Source organism: Sebastes fasciatus, chromosome 15 (genome assembly GCF_043250625.1).
Source record: "Sebastes fasciatus isolate fSebFas1 chromosome 15, fSebFas1.pri, whole genome shotgun sequence".
NCBI classification, from domain to species: Eukaryota; Metazoa; Chordata; class Actinopteri; order Perciformes; family Sebastidae; genus Sebastes; species Sebastes fasciatus.
In genome coordinates this window covers 458000-473033 of record NC_133809.1, presented here as the reverse complement: position 1 = coordinate 473033, position 15034 = coordinate 458000, and the positions used below count along the sequence as shown (strand labels likewise).

Genomic DNA, 15034 nt, shown 5'->3' with positions numbered 1-15034 from the left:
ACGTTGACGTCGGCCAGGACCGTGTTGGGTTGGGTTGTTTTCCAGCTGACCTCAGAAGGAGGTCTCACTCTCAACAGTACTTCAGTGACTTTATTTCACATCGTAGCAGATTTGATAAAAGAGCAGCAACATGTAGAGCTCAACAGTGTTTGAACAACTCCGGGTCAGGAAGTGAATTTCACATTAATTCATTCATTAACGTCTCAGAAAATCCTTCCATAAAGAGTTTTAATGGAACCAACCAGCTACGAGACGAACGGTGACCATCAAACATTTGATTCAGACCAAAGAAACACTGGAAAATGGAAGAAAAAAAAGGTACAAAACTGTGTAGATAATTATGTTGAAGAGGGTTAGGGTTAGGGTTAACCCTTACCCTAACCCTAACCCCAGTGAAGGAACTACTCATCCCATAAACCTTTGCGAATGGCGACTTGCCGCCTCTGGAAACTTCTGAAAAACATTTAAACTAACCGCTGTTGATCTAAAATGAAGACCGTTCACGCCTTATTTCTGAAACATTTTGTAATATCAGAGAAAGTTTCCAAATGAGCCGCCATGTTAGTACGGTGTGAAATCCAGGAGCAGACCGCGGCGCAGACCGCGGAGCAGCTGTGGATACATACCCTCACCAGCCGTTCACGGGTGCAGTAAACATCTCCATGGTAACAGTGAGCTCCACCAATCAGAGACGTCGCTGTTCAACACGTTCTCTCTCCCAACTCGTCAAATACCGCCGCTTGGTCGGTGCTGCTAACCCTAACCCTAACCCTCGACCGGGGACGACGTGTCAATATATGCTCGCTCGCGGTTGACGTTAACTTCATTGACTAATGACTCACATAACTGACCACACCGACGAGTCACGTGACTAAAGACGCGACAAAATAAGTCAACGTTACTTTCAGCCTCACACGGGGCACCAATAGTGGTCTCCTGGTTGAAGGTCTTGTCTTGTTTGTTTCACCCGTCCACCTTCCCTCCCCTCCCTCCCTCCTTCCCTCCCGCCCTGAATGGACTCTCACGTTATTAATACTACGTCACTGCTCCGACCGTCGAATAACGCCACGGGTGGGTTTACACTGGAGTTAGTTGAAAGCCCGCTTCATCACATACTGTCGCTAAAGGGTAACTCCGTGCTTCGGTTTCCGATGCCGAGGGACGCTGACTAAACGGCGGTAGTGGGTAGTGTAGCCCCTTTCCATGACATCACAAATAAAACCAGGTTGATATCAGACGGACCGGTGGCATCTACAGGAGCAGATCGTTTCACAAACTCGTAGCTGGAGGTACATCCACCTCGGATGGTTACGACATTTTTGGCGAATAATCAAAATCTTCCATTCAGAATATGAAATGGAGGATTTGTACTTCCTGTTCATCACTGTTGAGCTCTATTCTGACATTCACACAGAAAAACAGGCATCTCCGCGGCATCCAGAAAACCTCTGTTTACATTCCACTGATCTGACATCAGGATAACCACCTCAACAGAGACTAACACCTCTAAAAAACACATTATATAAACAGGTTACCGTGGCAACAGAGGTGTCTTAGCGTATAAATGTAATGGACCAGCGGTCAGGCACCACCATGTGTGGTATCCAATATGTACCAAGCAAATATATATATTAGGTTTTAAATAGCTTTCATCGAGTAATAAAGAGACGTTTGGCGTGTTGGTGCGCTGCAACGAAGGGTGAAGGTCAGGTGATCATAAATATAAAACAAGGCGACGTAAAAAACAACAGATCAACAGGGTTCCACCGTCCGTCCCGTCCAATGACAGTTTGTCTCAAAGTGAAGAAAACCTCAACCCTCAACACAACGCAGGAACGTCTGAGGAGACTTCTGACAACCTTCTGGACACATTAAGGCTGCTTTCACATCAGGGACCAGGATGTTCGCCAGCTGAGGCACTTGTTGGACCAGGAAGTCGAGGGGGGGGGGGGGGGAGTATAACTTGTGAGAACCAGATGAACTAGTCTGATCCACAACCACCGGTTTATGACTTAAGGAAAACCTCATGTGGTGTTTATAAAACATGTTTCAGTGAAACTAGTTCAGTGTTTGAGCAGCAGGGTCACATGAGAGGAACTTCACGCTAGATTTGGCGTTGACGGTTGTTTACCCTCCGTCCACGTGAACCAGCTAGTGCTGCGGCGGCTTTCTCACCAGCTGAACCACTTGAACTTTAAGTGGCGTCCTCAGATTTCCATGTTGAGAAACCGAAACCCCCCACGCGGTCCACGTGAGGGTAAATATAGACGCAGGAAGTTGATGAGATGACACGGTGGCAGATCAAGTAACTTATGTAACCGTTGCGACACAAATACACACCTCAAGATGCCTCCTTGTTCCACTTTGAGCATTTAAGCTTCATACAGGCGCCAAACGTCCCTCCTGACTAACAACTAAAGAGAAACGGGACGTGACGGAGACGCTGAACTAAGACTTGTTGTCTTGATAAATGTCACACATGCTTTAATAAAGATGGCCGACTGGCGTGGCGCCGTCTCTCAGGCCGAAGAGGCTCTGGGATAGTTGACACGTCAGCGTACCGGGCAGCACCGGTCAGGTTGGGTTCTGGTACACTAGAAGTGCACGGGTAAGGCACCCCTACAGATATGGCTCTGGTCCAGTTTGGCGGGGTTCACACGGTGGTCATGAGTTTGAGAGAACCCGACCTGAACCGGAGGATCTTCTTCTTCAGGTTGTGAGAGGCCTTGATCTTGACGAAGGCCTTCGCCTTCGCTGGAGTCATTTCCTGCCCCGCCGCCGTCCCAGCTGCCCCCAACTGGCTCCACCCCCTTCCCATCCCGCCGCCGCTCTCTTCGGTGTCGCTCTCCTCCACGTCCTCCTCCTCGCTGAATTCGCTGTCTCCGAAGCGGTTGGTGGTGTAGTTGGACCTGTCGTCCTCGCTGGTGTCCACGATGGTGGAGTGAAAGAGCGACGCGCACTCGGCCGAGTACTCGGAGTCGCTTCCCGCCACGTAGGAGTACGGGCTGCTAGCCTGCTCGGCGGCGGGGATGTACACGCCGGCTGCAGATTGGCTCAGCAGCTCCTTCCTCTGCCGCCGCTGAGCGCGCCTGAACGCCTCATCATACGGTACCTCCATGATGGCACGTAACCGCCTGTAATCGTTTCGCTTGTGCTTTGGTTTGGCAACAACCACGACCTGGTCGCGTCCGTGATGATGATGATGGCGCTGGTGGTTTCCATGGTGATGGTGCCTGGATGCACCCGAGCGCACTGTGCTCAGTGTTGACGTGGCGTGTTTGTCCAGAACTCTGCCTTCTGGGATGGATTCAGGGAGGCGTTTGATCCTGGAGATGGACGCGGCGTGTGCACCACCGGCTGCTCTCTTGGAGGCTTTAATACTGACGGCGCCTCCGTCCTCCAGCAGCCGGGACTTTCTAGAACTGGACCTGTGATGGGACACGTCGCCTCTTCGGTCTGACGGAGGCTCGTTGTGGTCAGACGCCCGACTCGTCTTCATCGGCGCCGTGGTCTTCACCTTGACAGTCCTGACATTCTTGCTGCCACCCTTGCGGAGTTTGACGTTCTGCCGCTGGGCGGGAATGTTTCTGGCATTAACCATGTGTGTCCCTCCTCCTGCTCCTCCTGCTGCTCCTGCTGCTCCTCCTCCTGCTCCTCCTGCTCCACCTGCTCCTCCTGCTCCACCTGCTTCATCTTGACTCTGGGAGGAGGAGCCTAGACTGGCGACGTCATCAACCCTCTCAGTCTGGCCCGGTTGTGGAGTCTTCGGGCCGTTCTGAGGAGTAACGGATGAAGGTGATTTGAGGAGCGTCTCTGGGTCTGGACAGCAACATGGCTGCTTGGTCTCTTTGGGGGAGGAGTTCTCTTTGGGTCTGACGTCTTCAGACGCCGCTAAGGGAGGAGGAAGTCTTCTGCTCTTCTGTCTCAGCAGACCGTTGGTATCAGAGTTGGAGACAGACGAGCCGACACAGAGAGGAGAGCTGGTCAAGTCGCCGTCATTAATCTTGAAGCTGTTCTGCGCCGTGTCAACGCCGCCATCAGGGTCAACCGCCATCTGGGTCTCCTGCTCCTCAGGTGTACCGTCAACGGACCAGTGTCTCTCAGGAGACGAGGTGGCGCTACCTTCTCCTGGTGCTCCTCCTGCCGACCAGGAGGGTTTGGAGTCAGACCCCCTCAGAGTCCCTAAACCGGACGCAGACCTCCCACAGAGACCGGCCTGCCTCAGGACGCTCTTTGACGGGTCGGTGCTGATGCTGGTCCTGGGTCTGCTGGTCCTGACGGGCAGAGCCCTCCGCTGCAGGAGACCGTAGATGTAGCCGTCCAGTCGCTTATGGGAGGAAGAAGAAGAAGAGGAGGCGGGCCAGGAGGAGCTCTGAGGCACAAGAGGAGCTGAGAGAGGAGAAGATTCACCACCAGCCTCAACGCTTCTTAGACCGCTGTGACCCAACATCTGCAGGAAGACGGGGCTCTGGACCGCCACGGCATGCAGCGGGCTCGGGTAGCGGTAAATGTCGCCGCCGTTTCGGGCAACCAGGTCGCAGTGGTACTTAGACTGGGAGTCACAGGAGGCCACCGAGGAGACCGGGTGAGGAGCCGACAGCGAGCGGCGGACCGTACCAGAGGAGGAGGAGTCATCACAAACTCCTCCAACCAAACCGTCACACTCCAAACAACCAGACACATCTGGAGGAGAGAGAGAGAGAGACGTGAGAGGAGGAGGAGGAGGAGGAGGAAGAGGAGGAAGAGGAGGAGCAGGAGGAAGAGGAGGAGGAGGAGGAGGAGAAGGAGGAGGAGGAGGAGGAAGAGGAAGAGGAGGAGGAAGAGGAGGAGGAGGAGGAGGAGGAGGAGGAAGAGGAAGAGGAGGAGGAGGAGGAAGAGGAAGAGGAGGAGGAGGAGAGAAAGAGAGAGACGTGAGAGGAGAAGGAGGAGAGAAAGAGAGAGACGTGAGAGGAGGAGGAGGAGGAGGAGGAAGAGGAAGAAGAAGAGGAGGAGGAGGAGGAAGAGGAGGAGGAGGAGGAGGAAGAGCAGAAGGAGGAGGAGGAAGAGGAGGAAGTGGAGGAGGAGGAGAGAAAGAGAGAGACGTGAGAGGAGGAGGAGGAGGAGGAGGAAGAGGAAGAGGAGGAGGAGGAGGACGAGGAGGAGGAGAGAAAGAGAGAGACGTGAGAGGAGGAGGAGGAGGAGGAGGAAGAGGAAGAAGAAGAGGAGGAGGAGGAGGAGCAGAAGGAGGAGGAGGAAGAGGAGGAAGTGGAGGAGGAGGAGAGAAAGAGAGAGACGTGAGAGGAGGAGGAGGAGGAAGAGGAGGAAGAGGAGGACGAGGAGGACGAGGAAGAGGAAGGGGAAGAGGGGGTACCAAGAGAAGCTAACAAAGCTAATATAGCATTAGCGAGGCTAAGCTAATGGTGATCCAACAGCAGAAGCTGGTTTTAGACTTTTAGTCCAACAAGACTCCGCCTCCAACTGTACCCAGTATTGATTGTGTATTAGTAGTGTATTGATTGTGTATTAGTAGTGTATTGGTTGTATACTGGTTGTGTACTGGTTGTGTATTGATTGTGTATTGGTTGTGTATTGATTGTTTATTGGTTGTGAATTGATTGTTTATTGGTTGTGCATTGATTGTTTATTGGTTGTGTATTGATTGTGTATTAGTAGTGTATTGGTTGTATACTGGTTGTGTACTGGTTGTGTATTGATTGTGTATTGGTTGTGTATTGGTTGTGTATTGGTTGTGTACTGATTGTGTACTGGTTGTGTACTGGTTGTGTATTGGTTGTGTACTGGTTGTGTACTGGTTGTGTACTGGTTGTATACTGGTTGTGTACTGGTTGTGTATTGGTTGTGTACTGGTTGTGTATTGGTTGTATACTGGTTGTGTATTGGATGTGTACTGGTTGTGTACTGGTTGTGTATTGATTGTGTATTGGTTGTGTATTGGTTGTATACTGGTTGTGTATTGGTTGTGTACTGGTTGTGTATTGGTTGTATACTGGTTGTGTATTGGTTGTGTATTGGTTGTGTATTGGTTGTGTATTGATTGCGTATTAGTAGTGTATTGATTGTGTATTGGTTGTATACTTGTTGTGTATTGGTTGTGTACTGGTTGTGTACTGGTTGTGTATTGATTGTGTATTGGTTGTATATTGGTTGTGTATTGGTTGTATACTGGTTGTGTATTGGTTGTGTATTGGTTGTGTACTGGTTGTGTATTGGTTGTATACTGGTTGTGTATTGGTTGTGTATTGGTTGTGTATTAGTAGTGTATTGGTTGTGTGTTGATTGTTTATTGGTTGTGCATTGATTGTTTATTGGTTGTGTATTGATTGTGTATTAGTAGTGTATTGATTGTGTATTGGTTGTATACTGATTGTGTATTGGTTGTGTACTGGTTGTGTACTGGTTGTGTATTGATTGTGTATTGGTTGTGTATTGGTTGTGTATTGGTTGTATACTGGTTGTGTATTGGTTTTGTATTGGTTGTGTATTGGTTGTATACTGGTTGTGTATTGGTTGTGTATTGGTTGTGTACTGGTTGTGTATTGGTTGTATACTGGTTGTGTATTGGTTGTGTATTGGTTGTGTATTAGTAGTGTATTGGTTGTGTGTTGATTGTTTATTGGTTGTGCATTGATTGTTTATTGGTTGTGTATTAACTGTGTATTAGTAGTGTATTGATTGTGTATTGGTTGTATACTGGTTGTGTATTGGTTGTGTACTGGTTGTGTACTGGTTGTGTATTGATTGTGTATTGGTTGTGTATTGGTTGTATACTGGTTGTGTATTGGTTTTGTATTGGTTGTGTATTGGTTGTATACTGGTTGTGTATTGGTTTTGTATTGGTTGTGTATTGGTTGTGTACTGGTTGTGTACTGGTTGTATACTGGTTGTGTATTGGTTGTGTATTGGTTGTGTACTGGTTGTGTATTGGTTGTATACTGGTTGTGTATTAGTAGTGTATTGGTTGTGTATTGGTTGTGTATTGGTTGTGTACCTGCAGACCGAAGACGTCCATCAGTTTCAGCCATCGAACAGAAACACTCACTGAAGACCGAGTTGGACGAGTTAGAGAGAGAACAGGACGCCCCGTCACTCAACTCATAGAAACCTGAGAGACAGACAGGAAGACAGGATGAGAGAGAGAGAGAGAGAGAGAGAGAGAGAGAGAGAGAGAGACAGACAGGATGAGAGAGAGAGAGACAGACAGGACGAGAGAGAGAGAGACAGACAGGATGAGAGAGACAGACAGGATGACAGGATGAGAGAGAGAGAGAGAGAGAGAGAGAGAGAGAGAGAGAGAGAGAGAGAGAGACAGACAGGATGAGAGAGAGAGAGAGAGACAGGATGAGAGAGAGAGAGAGAGAGAGAGAGACAGACAGGATGACAAGATGAGAGAGAGAGAGAGACAGACAGGATGAGAGAGACAGACGGGATGAGAGAGACAGACAGGACGAGAGAGACAGACAGGATTAGAGAGACGGACATGATGAGAGAGACAGGATGAGAGATAGACAGACAGGATGAGAGAGGCAGGATGAGAGAGAGAGACAGACAGGACGAGAGAGACAGACAGGATGAGAGAGACGGACAGGATGAGAGAGACAGGATGAGAGAGAGAGACAGAAAGGATGAGAGAGACAGACGGGATGAGAGAGACAGACAGGATGAGAGAGACAGAAAGGATGAGAGAGACAGACAGGATGAGAGAGACAAATAGAATGAGAGAGACAGACAGGACGAGAGAGACAGATAGAATGAGAGAGACGGACAGGATGAGAGAGACAGGATGAGAGAGAGAGACAGGATGAGAGAGAGACAGGATGAGAGAGAGAGACAGACAGGATGAGAGAGACAGACAGGATGAGAGAGACAGACAGGACGAGAGAGACAGATAGAATGAGAGAGACGGACAGGATGAGAGAGACAGGATGAGAGAGAGAGACAGGATGAGAGAGACAGGATGAGAGAGAGAGACAGGATGAGAGAGAGAGACAGGATGAGAGAGACAGGATGAGAGAGAGAGACAGGATGAGAGAGACAGGATGAGAGAGAGAGACAGACAGGATGAGAGAGACAGACGGGATGAGAGAGACAGACAGGATTAGAGAGACGGACATGATGAGAGAGACAGGATGAGAGAGGCAGGATGAGAGAGAGAGACAGACAGGACGAGAGAGACAGATAGAATGAGAGAGACGGACAGGATGAGAGAGACAGGATGAGAGAGACAGGATGAGAGAGAGACAGGATGAGAGAGACAGACAGGACGAGAGAGACAGACAGGATTAGAGAGACGGACAGGATGAGAGAGACAGACAGGACGAGAGAGACAGACAGGATGAGAGAGACAGGATGAGAGAGACAGGATGAGAGAGAGAGAGACAGACAGGATGAAAGAGACAGACGGGATGAGAGAGACAGACAGGACGAGAGAGACAGACAGGACGAGAGAGACAGACAGGATTAGAGAGACGGACATGATGAGAGAGACAGGATGAGAGATAGACAGACAGGATGAGAGAGGCAGGATGAGAGAGAGAGACAGACAGGACGAGAGAGACAGACAGGATGAGAGAGACAGACAGGATGAGAGAGAGACAGACAGGATTAGAGAGATGGACATGATGAGAGAGACAGGATGAGAGAGAGACAGACAGGACGAGAGAGAGAGACAGACAGGATGAGAGAGGCAGGATGAGAGAGAGAGACAGACAGGACGAGAGAGACAGACAGGATGAGAGAGACAGACAGGATGAGAGAGACAGACAGGACGAGAGAGAGAGACAGACAGGATGAGAGAGGCAGGATGAGAGAGAGAGACAGACAGGATGAGAGAGAGATAGAAAGGATGAGAGAGACAGACGGGATGAGAGAGACAGACAGGATGAGAGAGACAGAAAGGATGAGAGAGACAGACAGGACGAGAGAGACAGACAGGATGAGAGAGACAGACAGGACGAGAGAGAGAGACAGACAGGATGAGAGAGGCAGGATGAGAGAGAGAGACAGACAGGACGAGAGAGACAGACAGGATGAGAGAGACGGACAGGATGAGAGAGACAGGATGAGAGAGAGATAGAAAGGATGAGAGAGACAGACGGGATGAGAGAGACAGACAGGATGAGAGAGACAGAAAGGATGAGAGAGACAGACAGGACGAGAGAGACAGACAGGATGAGAGAGACAGACAGGATGAGAGAGACAGACAGGATGAGAGAGAGACAGACAGGATTAGAGAGATGGACATGATGAGAGAGACAGGATGAGAGAGAGACAGACAGGACGAGAGAGAGAGACAGACAGGATGAGAGAGGCAGGATGAGAGAGAGAGACAGACAGGACGAGAGAGACAGACAGGATGAGAGAGACAGACAGGACGAGAGAGACAGACAGGATGAGAGAGACGGACAGGATGAGAGAGACAGGATGAGAGAGAGACAGGATGAGAGAGAGAGACAGACAGGATGAGAGAGACAGACAGGATGAGAGAGAGAAAGACAGGATTAGAGAGATGGACATGATGAGAGAGACAGGATGAGAGAGAGACAGACAGGACGAGAGAGGCAGGATGAGAGAGAGAGACAGACAGGATGAGAGAGACAGACAGGACGAGAGAGACAGACAGGATGAGAGAGACGGACAGGATGAGAGAGACAGGATGAGAGAGAGACAGGATGAGAGAGGCAGGATGAGAGAGAGAGACAGACAGGACGAGAGAGACAGACAGGATGAGAGAGACAGACAGGATGAGAGAGACAGGATGAGAGAGAGAGACAGGATGAGAGAGAGAGACAGGATGAGAGAGAGACAGGATGAGAGAGAGAGACAGACAGGATGAGAGAGACAGACAGGATGAGAGAGACAGACAGGACGAGAGAGACGGACAGGATGAGAGAGACAGGATGAGAGAGAGAGACAGGATGAGAGAGAGACAGGATGAGAGAGAAAGACAGGATGAGAGAGACAGACAGGACGAGAGAGACAGACAGGATGAGAGAGACGGACAGGATGAGAGACAGGATGAGAGAGAGAGACAGGATGAGAGAGGCAGGATGAGAGAGAGAGACAGACAGGACGAGAGAGACAGACAGGACGAGAGAGACAGACAGGATGAGAGAGACGGACAGGATGAGAGAGACAGGATGAGAGAGAGAGACAGGATGAGAGAGGCAGGATGAGAGAGAGAGACAGACAGGACGAGAGAGACAGACAGGATGAGAGAGACAGACAGGACGAGAGAGACAGACAGGATGAGAGAGACGGACAGGATGAGAGAGACAGGATGAGAGAGAGAGACAGGATGAGAGAGACAGGATGAGAGAGACAGGATGAGAGAGAGAGACAGGATGAGAGAGACAGGATGAGAGAGACAGGATGAGAGAGAGACAGGATGAGAGAGAGAGACAGACAGGATGAGAGAGACAGACAGGATGAGAGAGACAGACAGGACGAGAGAGACGGACAGGATGAGAGAGACAGGATGATAGAGAGAGACAGGATGAGAGAGAGAGACAGGATGAGAGAGGCAGGATGAGAGAGAGAGACAGACAGGACGAGAGAGACAGACAGGATGAGAGAGACAGACAGGACGAGAGAGACAGGATGAGAGAGAGAGACAGGATGAGAGAGAGACAGGATGAGAGAGAGAGACAGACAGGATGAGAGAGACAGGATGAGAGAGAGAGACAGGATGAGAGAGGCAGGATGAGAGAGAGAGACGGACAGGATGAGAGAGACAGGATGAGAGAGAGAGACAGGATGAGAGAGAGAGACAGGATGAGAGAGACGGACAGGATGAGAGAGACAGGATGAGAGAGAGAGACAGGATGAGAGAGAGACAGGATGAGAGAGAGAGACAGACAGGATGAGAGAGACAGGATGAGAGAGAGAGACAGGATGAGAGAGGCAGGATGAGAGAGAGAGACGGACAGGATGAGAGAGAGAGACAGGATGAGAGAGGCAGGATGAGAGAGAGAGACAGACAGGACGAGAGAGACAGACAGGATGAGAGAGACAGACAGGACGAGAGAGACAGACAGGATGAGAGAGACGGACAGGATGAGAGAGACAGGATGAGAGAGAGAGACAGGATGAGAGAGAGACAGGATGAGAGAGACAGACAGGATGAGAGAGAGAGACAGACAGGACGAGAGAGACAGACAGGACGAGAGAGACAGACAGGATGAGAGAGACGGACAGGATGAGAGAGACAGGATGAGAGAGAGAGACAGACAGGACGAGAGAGACAGACAGGATGAGAGAGACAGACAGGACGAGAGAGACAGACAGGATGAGAGAGACGGACAGGATGAGAGAGACAGGATGAGAGAGACAGACAGGATGAGAGAGACGGACAGGATGAGAGAGACAGGATGAGAGAGAGAGACAGACAGGACGAGAGAGACAGACAGGATGAGAGAGACAGACAGGACGAGAGAGACAGACAGGATGAGAGAGACGGACAGGATGAGAGAGACAGGATGAGAGAGAGAGACAGGATGAGAGAGAGACAGGATGAGAGAGAGAGACAGACAGGATGAGAGAGACGGACAGGATGAGAGAGACAGGATGAGAGAGAGAGACAGGATGAGAGAGAGACAGGATGAGAGAGACAGACAGGATGAGAGAGAGACAGACAGGATTAGAGAGATGGACATGATGAGAGAGACAGGATGAGAGAGAGACAGACAGGACGAGAGAGAGAGACAGGATGAGAGAGAGAGACAGGATGAGAGAGAGACAGGATGAGAGAGACAGACAGGATGAGAGAGAGAGACAGACAGGACGAGAGAGACAGACAGGACGAGAGAGACAGACAGGATGAGAGAGACGGACAGGATGAGAGAGAGAGACAGACAGGACGAGAGAGACAGACAGGACGAGAGAGACAGACAGGATGAGAGAGACAGGATGAGAGAGAGAGACAGGATGAGAGAGGCAGGATGAGAGAGAGAGACAGACAGGACGAGAGAGACAGACAGGATGAGAGAGACAGACAGGACGAGAGAGACAGACAGGATGAGAGAGACGGACAGGATGAGAGAGACAGGATGAGAGAGAGAGACAGGATGAGAGAGAGACAGGATGAGAGAGAGAGACAGACAGGATGAGAGAGACAGACAGGATGAGAGAGAGAGACAGGATGAGAGAGAGAGACAGGATGAGAGAGACAGACAGGACGAGAGAGACAGACAGGATTAGAGAGACGGACAGGATGAGAGAGACAGACAGGATTAGAGAGACGGACAGGATGAGAGAGACAGACAGGACGAGAGAGACAGACAGGATGAGAGAGAGACAGGATGAGAGAGATAGACAGGACGAGAGAGACAGACAGGATGAGAGAGAGAGACAGGATGAGAGAGATAGACAGGATGAGAGAGACAGACAGGATGAGAGAGACAGACAGGACGAGAGAGACAGACAGGATGAGAGAGAGAGACAGACAGGATGAGAGAGACAGACAGGATGAGAGAGACAGACAGGACGAGAGAGACAGACAGGATGAGAGAGAGAGACAGACAGGATGAGAGAGACAGACAGGACGAGAGAGACAGACAGGACGAGAGAGACAGACAGGATGAGAGAGACAGACAGGATGAGAGACATAGAATGAGAGAGACGGACAGGATGAGAGAGACAGGATGAGAGAGAGAGACAGGATGAGAGAGAGACAGGATGAGAGAGACAGACAGGATGAGAGAGAGACAGACAGGACGAGAGAGACAGACAGGACGAGAGAGACGGACAGGATGAGAGAGACGGACAGGATGAGAGAGACAGGATGAGAGAGAGAGACAGACAGGACGAGAGAGACAGACAGGATGAGAGAGACAGACAGGACGAGAGAGACAGACAGGATGAGAGAGACGGACAGGATGAGAGAGACAGGATGAGAGAGAGAGACAGACAGGACGAGAGAGACAGACAGGATGAGAGAGACAGACAGGACGAGAGAGACAGACAGGATGAGAGAGACGGACAGGATGAGAGAGACAGGATGAGAGAGAGAGACAGGATGAGAGAGAGACAGGATGAGAGAGAGAGACAGACAGGATGAGAGAGACAGACAGGATGAGAGAGACAGACAGGACGAGAGAGACGGACAGGATGAGAGAGACAGGATGAGAGAGAGAGACAGGATGAGAGAGAGACAGGATGAGAGAGACAGACAGGATGAGAGAGAGACAGACAGGATTAGAGAGACGGACATGATGAGAGAGACAGGATGAGAGAGAGACAGACAGGACGAGAGAGAGAGACAGGATGAGAGAGAGAGACAGGATGAGAGAGAGACAGGATGAGAGAGAGAGACAGACAGGACGAGAGAGACAGACAGGACGAGAGAGACAGACAGGATGAGAGAGACGGACATGATGAGAGAGACAGGATGAGAGAGAGACAGACAGGACGAGAGAGAGAGACAGGATGAGAGAGAGAGACAGGATGAGAGAGAGACAGGATGAGAGAGAGAGACAGACAGGACGAGAGAGACAGACAGGACGAGAGAGACAGACAGGATGAGAGAGACGGACAGGATGAGAGAGACAGGATGAGAGAGAGAGACAGGATGAGAGAGGCAGGATGAGAGAGAGAGACAGACAGGACGAGAGAGACAGACAGGATGAGAGAGACAGACAGGACGAGAGAGACAGACAGGATGAGAGAGACGGACAGGATGAGAGAGACAGGATGAGAGAGAGAGACAGGATGAGAGAGAGACAGGATGAGAGAGAGAGACAGACAGGATGAGAGAGACAGACAGGATGAGAGAGAGAGACAGGATGAGAGAGAGAGACAGGATGAGAGAGACAGACAGGACGAGAGAGACAGACAGGATTAGAGAGACGGACAGGATTAGAGAGACGGACAGGATGAGAGAGACAGACAGGACGAGAGAGACAGACAGGACGAGAGAGACAGACAGGATTAGAGAGACGGACAGGATGAGAGAGACAGACAGGATTAGAGAGACGGACAGGATGAGAGAGACAGACAGGACGAGAGAGACAGACAGGATGAGAGAGAGACAGGATGAGAGAGATAGACAGGACGAGAGAGACAGACAGGATGAGAGAGAGAGACAGGATGAGAGAGATAGACAGGATGAGAGAGACAGACAGGATGAGAGAGACAGACAGGACGAGAGAGACAGACAGGATGAGAGAGAGAGACAGACAGGATGAGAGAGACAGACAGGATGAGAGAGACAGACAGGACGAGAGAGACAGACAGGATGAGAGAGAGAGACAGACAGGATGAGAGAGACAGACAGGACGAGAGAGACAGACAGGACGAGAGAGACAGACAGGATGAGAGAGACAGACAGGATGAGAGACATAGAATGAGAGAGACGGACAGGATGAGAGAGACAGGATGAGAGAGAGAGACAGGATGAGAGAGACAGGATGAGAGAGACAGGATGAGAGAGACAGACAGGACGAGAGAGACAGACAGGATGTTTAATCAGATAATCAATCATCAATGACAGGAAACAGGAAGTAGGAAACAGGAAGTAGTTGTCTCTTCTTCTTCTGTGGTACCTGAACTGGGCCGGCTGTCCGTCTCCAGCTGGTCATGTGACTCCTCGGTGTCCAATCGCAGGTCACTGATCTGTCGGTCCAGTTCCTGGAGCTGACTGATGAGTCCAGCATCCCTCCTCCTCAGACAGTTCTGATGGACACAGAGAGACACCAGGTCATCACTCTGGGTCCTGGTTCTGACAAAGTCCTGGTCCCAGAGGGGACAGTCAGAGACCAGAGGTCTGTACTACGAAGCCAGTTCAACATCTCCAGGATGTCTCCTCGCTATCTGTCTTCACTAACTCTAAAGTGGTGGGCACACTACCAACGTCAGGAGCGCGTGGCGTCTGCGTCGCGTGGTGGCTGCGTGATACATGCGTCGGGTGTTCACACTAGCTGCGTGCCGGCTGCGTGCCGGCTGCGTGTCGGCTGCGTGCCGGCTGCGTGTCGGCTGCGTGCCGGCTGCGTGTCGGCTGTGTTTCAGCTGCTGCTGTCAGCCCTTTCTTTCTGCATAGAGT

At 50.6% G+C, this 15034-nt stretch overlaps 1 protein-coding gene across 1 annotated transcript; it reads right to left on the bottom strand.

The window, feature by feature from the left end:
- Window positions 1–72: 72 nt before the first annotated feature.
- Window positions 73–14939, bottom strand: dact1 (dishevelled-binding antagonist of beta-catenin 1). The gene is made up of 3 exons (XM_074661638.1): window positions 14538–14939; window positions 6989–7102; window positions 73–4683 (listed from the first exon to the last, which is right to left on the bottom strand). Exons 2-3 carry the CDS (start codon window positions 7020–7022, stop codon window positions 2654–2656), a joined length of 2064 nt encoding a protein of 687 aa, XP_074517739.1. The 5' UTR covers window positions 7023–7102; window positions 14538–14939; the 3' UTR covers window positions 73–2653.
- Window positions 14940–15034: the final 95 nt, after the last annotated feature.

Coding starts and splice junctions, on each gene's coding strand:
- dact1 (XM_074661638.1), bottom strand. CDS start 7,022: ATGGCTGAAACTGATGGACGTCTTCGGTCTGCAG. Junction 4,684..6,988: donor TGGACGTCTTCGGTCTGCAG/GTACACAACCAA, acceptor TCTCTCCTCCAG/ATGTGTCTGGTTGTTTGGAG.